This window comes from Otolemur garnettii, unplaced genomic scaffold, assembly GCF_000181295.1.
Source record: "Otolemur garnettii isolate 467f Iridium unplaced genomic scaffold, OtoGar3 scaffold00013, whole genome shotgun sequence".
Taxonomy (NCBI): Eukaryota; Metazoa; Chordata; class Mammalia; order Primates; family Galagidae; genus Otolemur; species Otolemur garnettii.
The window spans coordinates 10,400,277-10,408,984 of record NW_003852408.1 but is presented as its reverse complement, the minus strand read 5'-3'; the positions used below and the strand labels follow the sequence as shown (position 1 = coordinate 10,408,984).

Genomic DNA, 8,708 nt, shown 5'->3' with positions numbered 1-8,708 from the left:
AAAAAAAAATAAACACCAATGTTTGTGAGTTTCTTAACCAAAGTCCAGAACTAGGATGGAGAAGACGACACGTGACAAACACCTTAACAATGAACTCTAAAACAAAGTCTGTGCCATGACACCCAAAATCACGTGAAGTTTAAATTCTGAGCTACAACTTTTGATGCAGCCAGCAGGAAGGGTGAAGAGAAAGGAAACCAGAAAACTGAAATCATGTGGCTTGTATAAAGAATACATTATGGTTTAAATTTGGCAATTCATTACACGACTGCCTGGGGGAATTGACTGTTTGGTTCTGGTATACAGCAAATGGTCTGTCTAGAAACACGGGACTGACCTGAGGTGAAAGGCCATTGCCAATGGCAGGGTTCATGGGATTGGAGGGCCCCGACGGAGGCACAAAGCTGTCTGTATAGCTGGAAAATCCATGCCTGGTGCTGGGAAGGCAGTAGGCAGAGCTGCTGTCTGGGTTCGAAGGAATAGTGCTTTGGTGTACGGTGCTCGGAGGAAGCGGTTGAGGTCTGTGAACGGTGCTGCTGGGGTCCGATACGGCTGAAATGAAAACGATTGTCAGCCACTGAGTTTCTCTGTGGGCCAGCAGAGAAAGTTCAATGCGAAAGTTCACAAGTCACCAAGCCAGCAGGAGTATCTATTGATAAGATCACATCTTCACTTCTAACTGCATTTCACATCTATCTGTGCACATTTGAAAGTACATACCATGTGTATGGACTCTCTAGCACACACTCACTAACAAGTGCTAACAAGTGTATTTTGGTAGTATGTTATTAATCAGTGTGAGAATTAACCAATATCACAACCAATAAAAGGATTGTAAGTCTCGAGTTTGTTATTAAATATACTTTTAAAGCATCTAAATATTAGTATGATAAGTGTAGCGAGGGTGCCTTAAAGAAAGGAAAAAATTGTATAATTGTAATATTCAAGTCATGGTTGACTTTTGCAATTATAAGACATGATCAACGTGACTAGTATTCAACTTTTGTTATCACTTTATATTGAGTAGTAGAATTTTAATATTGTTTTTTGCTTTCTGAAAATGTGTATACATATTTTTGGCACCCTCTGTAGTTTCAAATGCCTGGAATGCTATTTTTCATATTCCCAGATAATGCAGTCTAAAAATTTAACATCCTATTCACTCCTATATGCTCACAGTGATTTTATCAATGCTAACCTTCCTTCTATTACTACTAGACTTAAAAACATCACTGAAGTTCAGCTAGTTTCAAACTGAAGTACAAATGTAGAGGTTAAATTTTAACAGAAGACAAGCAAATACTGTGTTTATTTAGGAAGGCTGGTTTTGTTTCAAAGTACTGCAGTGGTATTATATTACAACACAGTTTATCTAGAGAGATTCAGATATGTCATAGAAGAAACTATGTTTCTGAAATGTGACAGGTACTTTCAGGACAACCCAATGTCATATAATTAACATACAAACATTGATGTCAGCATTGGGGAAAGATTTCACTTGTATAAAATATCCACCAGAAAAAGCAATTGGAAGTCCCATTTTAATCTCCTTGACTCTCTTCCTCTGTACCTTGTGGAATAGACGTGGGCTGGTAAGAGGTCTCCGACAGCTGGTATGTTGGCAGAGTCGGCATTGCCGTGGGCGGGAAGCCTCCAGGAATGAGATGGTTGAAAGCCATTAGTTGATTGGCCCCAGCTTGCTTCCTCCATCTTGCACGGCGGTTGCTAAACCAGACCTATGGATTTAATTTAAAATTTGAGGATTTCACTGATGAAATAATAGCACATTCTTAATGAATTTTTCATGCTAAAACAGATTAAAGGCCCCTTAGTGACAGGGCAGATAGATGCAAGAGCCCTCTACCTCCTGAGATGTTTGGGAGCATTGTCAGGAGTGAAAAGAAAGTTAAATGTCAAGGGTTAGTCAAGTGGCTTCACAGACCAGGACCTTCCATGGTGTTGCAATAGCCCCTATGAGCCTTGTGCTGACCGTGGGCAGGAATCACAGAGAGGCAGGAACAGTAGGCACTCCTCACAACATCACCCACCCACCATCATGATTACAGCTGCCCAGGGAGGGTCCATGAGCCTCTTTGACTCTTCTCATGATGCGTCCAAAATTTGGCCTTCCCTGTTACACCTAGCCTTGTATTCTATATTCTTACCAGTCTATCTCTGTATTTCTATGCTCCTGGATGGTCATATAATCTGAACAGGATGATTAATGGAGCCATTTTACAACCTCTTTCAAATACGTAGATATTCCACGTATCTCAGTGAAAACAAATGCTGAAAAAAGGTGACCATTTTAAGACATCAAAGTATTTTTATCTAAAATAACCAGCTTCATTAATTATTTCTTTCAACAACAGCTATTAAGCACCTATGATACTCTGTGTCAGGCACTGTGCTAACAAGGTATATTCAGAAAAACCTGACGTAATATAATAAAATAACTTCAAGGAGTTCAAGGCCCAAGCTTTTTGTGTGAGTCAATAAAGAGAATGGACAATACCAGCGGCGAGAACACCCAATTGAGAAATTGTTACAGAGGGCGGATAATGGGCCCCTGGTCTTGCCCAATTTCTACATCTGCAGAGTTTAAATATAGATTATAGAACTTAGAGTGATTTTTCCAGAGGGCACACATGATATTTCCACCAATTGAAGAGGATTTTCTCCAGTTGGGTACAGTGGCTTCTGCCTGTAATCCTAGTATTTGGGGAGGCAAAGTGTGTGGATTGCTTAAGGTCAGGAGTTTTGAGACCAGGCTGAGCAAGAGCAAGACCCTGTCTCTACAAAAAATAGAAAAATTACCTGGGGGGTGGGGGGTGGCACATATCTGTAGTCCAGCTACTCTAGAGGCTTAAGCAGGAGGATTGCTGGAGCCCAGGAGTTGGAGGTTGCATTGAGCTATGAGGACGCCATAGCACTCTAGCCTAGGTTTGAAAGAGAGACCCTGCCTAAAACAGAAAGACTCAAATTTGTATACCAAAAGTTAATTGAAACAATGTGGGGAAAGCACTGTACATGGGTTGGGAGGGATTAAAAGGGAATAAAATAGGATCCCTGCATTCAAGTGGCTTCCTGTTTTGTCCTGATGGAATTCACAGAGTAGTCAAGGAGAACATAATAGTTGCTCACTACAGGTAGAAGCCCCATGTTTGGAATTGCAGAGAATAAGGTGAATTTTAGAGTGGAGGCAAAGTTTCGGCTAATTTTAAAATTTGAATATGATTTTGATAAGCGATCACTCAAGATTGTCTAAGAAAAGATGAGACTTGATTTCCCTACAAAGCAATGTTAACAATGATACAACCCGGCTGTAAATTGTTTAAGTCATATAATTTAAGAGAGGAGGAAAGCCAAATTTAGCAAATACTTTGCCAAGGGATCTGCTCAAACTATTGTCACTCACCCAAGCATTTGTGTGAAAAAGTGTTTCGTCTTCTCTCACCATTGTTACAAGATATTGGGTAAAAGAAACTCTTTAAACGTCCTTGAAATGTTAACATTTAGCACTCCTTAAGTTTCCAACAGGAAAAGAAGGTAAGCCAATATTTTCCCATGATGACACATAATTGAATTAGAGCTTTATTTAACTTAATAAATTGCTACCTGGGGTAATACAACCAATTCTATGTGTCTGAGTGCATGTTACCATGACTCCCAGAGGCACTGGGGCAAGAAAACTATTTTCAAAGAAGTGCTGGGACCAAGCTGTGTTAGCCTGAAGAGGCTGAGGTGAGAAAGTAGGGAGACGTTCATGCCTGGGTGTACTGTACCATACCAAACACTGTCGTCGTATTTTATATTATAAAACTTCAAGATTAAGGAGGTACTCCAGGCCCAGATGAAGCAGTCCCCCATATCTATCTAGACCAACTATGAACAAGGTGTTTCCAGCTTTATAGAGAGAGATATTAGGCTGAGAGAGGAGTTGGATTTCCCAAAGTCCTGACATGACTTCATTCATGAAGATCTACTATCCTCAATTCCACCAGTGAGGCCTCCCATGAAGAACTCAGAAACCTACACTTCAGTTGTTGTCAGAGGACATGCCAGTCTCTCAGTGGCAACTTCCGTCTGTAACCTTTAGATAAGTAAACCAAGTTTGATTTACCCTGGTGGTGGCTATGTCTGATCTCTCCATCCATTTCAACCTCCTGTTGATTCAAGGTTCATGCTAACTCCACTTCAACCAGTTTTTAAAATCAAAAATGTCTTCACTCAAATAATAAAAAAGAAACATCATGACGTTCTACAGATACCATCAAAAGATAGACTCCAAATGGACTAAGGGTATAGGGTTTTTAAGTTTGATTTTTATTTTGTTCAAAAATCATACAAATAAGTATCGAAGACATTGAGTAAACTCACCAGGAGTTGGGTTTAAAAGTTTAAATATATTTATGATATTATATCTATAATAGAGATATTTCTGAAGAGAAAGGTTGGGAAGCAAATTTTTACTGAAAAGCAACTTTCAGCAGGACATTAAAGAGATTCCCAAAGGAAGGAATTTAAACGTTGCTTAAATTTAGGCTACGTAAATCCAGAGGGCTATTGCTGAGAAAAACAGGGATTAGCGAGGAATACTCTGCCTGTCTCTGGCCATTTGACCAGATTTTTTATCATCTTACCATTGCCATCCTTTTGCATTTCCTAGAATCAGCAGAGTCTGCCAAAAGAAGCATTAAAGGAAAAATATACTAAAGTTGCAAGTTAGGAAGGGGTTTTGCTTTCTTTATTCTTTGAAACATATCTTCCATTTTTTAAATATTATATATCTTCTATTTTTAGCAGGAGGAAGAAAGGTGCCCTTAAAATAATTTTCTTTTCTTTTTTTTCTTTTTTTGAGACAGAGTCTCACTTTGTCACCTTTGGTAGAGTGCTATGGTGTCATAGCTCACAGCAACCTCAAACTCTTGGACTCAAACAATCCTCTTATCTCAGTCTCCCAAGTAGCTAGGACTACAGGAGCCCACCACAGTGCCCAGCTATTTTGTTAGAGACAAAGTCTCACTCTTCCTCAGGCTGGTCTTGAATTCATGAGCTCAAGCGATCCACCTATCTCGGCCTCCTAGAGTGCTAGGGTTACAGGTATGAGCCACCATGTCTGGCCTAAAAATAACTTTCATTTTCAAAACCCTAACAGACCAACCACAATGCCCTGGTAATGCTGTCATTATCCCATATTTAACCAAAATTCCCTTGATACTCCCAAGTCTTAGGTAACTCTTTCAATATTAAATCACTAATTCTTTGCAATCCATGAATAATCTACTGAATGGCATGTGTGAGTGTATGATACTGAATAAGTTTATCTAAAATAGACAGAAGTCACTTACAACTTAGTGGTTAAGTTACTAGAAATTTCCTCTTGATTTGGAAAGAGTAGCAATAACAATGGAGACAAACTGGTCTTTCATTGATATGCCAGGAAAGGAAATGAATCTTCCACTGGTGTCTTTGTCAGTAGGGCAGAAAGAACAAGTTTTACAAATTCAGCTGCATATGTAGTACCTGCTAACTGTACTTCTACAGTATACATATAACTCAATGTAATTTCAGTCTCTCCATATCACTCAGTACTTTCTACAGTAAAGATACAGTAATACTTTTTTAACATGGGCATAATGTAGACCAAGCAAAAGTAGAATCCTAGCCTCGCCACTTACTATTTCTGTGATCTTGAATGATTTGCTTAATATCTGTGGGTCTCCGTTTTCCCATCTGCTAAATAAGGAATATAAAAACTACTTCATAAGATCGTTGTGACAACTAAAGATACATAATACAATCAAAGCACTTAAAAGAATACCTATGAGATATTAAGTTTTTAATAAATGTTAACTACTAAGTTAAAAGTCTCACATGGACACTTCTGTCTGAGAAAGCTGAGAATTAAAGCTTTGCTTTACTTCCTTCTCTCTGTGGTCTAAAGCCAAAGCCTTTTGTGCCAATGTGTAAACAGGAAAGTACCAAGGAACATCTCAAATAGTTGAAAGCCAGTTTGACTTGAATGGAGGCTTCAGCCAAATTTGCACCCAAGTTTCATGGATTAGTGCTAATTGTCCCATGGTGCAAGTCTAATTTTGCACATCAGTAAATTACTGTGTCAGCCTTGGTGCCTGTGGCTCAAGTGGCTAAGGCGCCAGCCACATACGCCCAAGGTGGCGGGTTCCAATCCAGCCTGGGCCGGCCAAACAACAGTGACGGCTGCAATCAAAAAATAGCCAGGGGTTGTGGCAGGCGCCTGTGGTCCCAGCTACTTGGGAGGCTGAGGCAGGAGCCTCGCTTGAGCCCAGGAGTTGGAGGTTGCTGTGAGCTGTGATGCCACAGCACTCTACCCAGGGGACAGCTTGAGGCTCTGTCTCAAATAAATAAATAAATAAATAAAAACAAATTACTGCTTCACATTTTTGGTGTTGTCTTCAAAGGTGATTTAACCTACGTTATTCTAGTGGAGTATCACAAGTGCAGTTTGAAAAATGGGGAGAGCATGTAATTCTTTATCCTTAGAAAGAGAATCCGTAAGATTATAAAATGCTCAATGAAGCACCAGACTTGGTGATGTCTAACTCAGAGACACCGAGTGCAATACTTTCAAAGTGAATAAATTCAGCCCAGGCTACTCATTTCCCTGGATCAGCTCTTTCATGCCATTCCCTTTCCCCTTCTACACCATGCTCTCCCCAGGCTTCCTATCATCGCCAGTCTCTAGTTTTGGCCACTGTGTGGAAAGTAGGTTGGGAAGAGGACAGTCAAGGTTGAGAGGGAGAATGCCACATGCCCGGGCAAGTCTAAAAACCATGGACATACACAGCACATTCAATTTCATCTTGATACATCTCAAGAGCAAACTCCTGCAGGATGACTGTACTTTTGCTTTGTTATGCAGTTCAGGATAGTCTACACCCATCTTAACTTCTGACTGCACAGATCTATTAGATGTCTTTAAATCACCACTGTGCCTCTCTGAGAATGCCAAATTACTGCTGCTATAGGGGCCCGAAGAGATCACGCATCCTAGTTTTTAATTTGGGAGTAGGGTAAACACGGTATTTGATAATGTGATATAAATCTGGGATCATAGTTAATAGCTGTATAAACACACACACAGAGGCACAAAATTTTGTGTACAATCTCAAGTTTCCTAGATCTCCTAAAGTCCATCCATGATTATCCTGGTGACTTAATGGACCCAGGCTGGGATCACCTAATTTTTTAAAAATTCAAAAGTACCTGAAGCCTAGAGTGAGTTCAGCATGATGACAGGACTGAGTGACTTGCTTAACAAAGTACTTATGGCAAGTTAGGACCCAAACCTGTATCTCCTGACTCCTAATTAAATGCTATTTCCACAGTATCTTTTGTTCTTGTCTTCCATTCTGTTGGTGACAAAAGAGAATGATACTTTCTTAATATTTAGTGAAATATTTATTAAACCATTTTCACACAAATATTTGCAAGTAATTCTTTCTCACAAAACTTTAATGCTTGTCATTATTTATATGATAATAGCTACCAAGATGAATTAGGAAAATAGTCTCTTTTTTTTGCTTGTAGTGTCACAGTTTTTAATCAAATAGTCTTTGGTGTACAAGAATTCATAGACTGTGCCCTCAGATTGGGTTATGATAAACTCACCATAACTACTATCTAAATGAATTTTTTAGGAACACTGACAACATTCTGAAAATTATTCTAATTTTAGTCTCATCTTTATCCAGACAAGTCTAGTCCTTGGGGGAAAAAAAAAAAATGGGATGGAGACATGGTTTGGGATTTTTTGGAGTTTGGTGTTTGGTTTTCCCAGATGCCCCAAATTAAACTAACTCACACTTTCTGGCTGGCTATCACTCAAACGGGGTTGACTTTGCTACTGCTTTCCCAGATCCTTCTAAAAACTAAAGGATTTCCTTCTGGCATTTTAATCAGTGATTAACTACTCCCTTCTTTTTCCTGCTGAGTTAACTAAAAGATCCATATGCTGGGTGCTCTAGGAAATTTGTTAGGCTGTAGATCACAGCCATGGTGCAAGACATGATGTGTCTCAAGGGAACTAAAGAAGCCATAAGGAATGTAAAAAGTCACCGGGTTAAAGCCACATTAGGACAGCTGTTACATTAATGAGGGCCCTGCTTTGGATAGGAGGTCACTGTATAGAAAAATATGAACCTCTCTTTATTGGTTTGATCCCATGTCCTCTGAAAGTTAATGGGCCATTCTTGTTATCCTTTGGCATTCATTGAGCCAGATGAGAATGGTGGGTACTGTACATGGGCTTGAAATTTATTCTGTCCTCACTCTTGTTTTTGACAGAGGCAGCGATGAAACAGAGCAACATGGAATACTCTGCAGGTTTTCATCACCTTCCTGTCTGAGTTCCTTAAAATAAATGTTTATGTTTTGAGGCACATTCAATGTAGAGCTGATATTCAACCTATCTTGAGAACAGATCCAGGCAGCGCCTGTGTCTCAGTGGGTAGGGTGCCGGACCCATATACTGAGGGTGGCGGGTTTGAACCCGGCCCTGGACAAACTGCAACAAAAAAATAGCCGGGCATTGTGGTGGGCACCTGTAGTCCCCGCTACTTGAGTGGGAGGCTGAGGCAAGAGAATCGCCTAAGCCCAAGAGATGGAGCTTGCTGTGAGCACTGTACCGAGGGTGACAAAGTGAGACTCTGTCTATTAAAAAAAAA

General features: G+C 39.9%; 1 protein-coding gene across 3 annotated transcripts in view; it reads right to left on the bottom strand.

Moving 5' to 3' along the window:
• The window catches only part of PAX3 (paired box 3), a 96,868-nt gene that overhangs the window by 19,457 nt on the left and 68,703 nt on the right, over nucleotides 1-8,708 (bottom strand). For all 3 annotated transcript variants that reach the window (XM_012802149.1, XM_012802150.1, XM_003784909.1), the window contains exons 6-7: nucleotides 1,571-1,736; nucleotides 338-552 (exon numbers count right to left, since the gene is read on the bottom strand). In XM_012802149.1, the coding sequence (XP_012657603.1) occupies nucleotides 338-552; nucleotides 1,571-1,736 (381 nt within the window). The remainder of the gene's footprint in view (nucleotides 1-337; nucleotides 553-1,570; nucleotides 1,737-8,708) is intronic.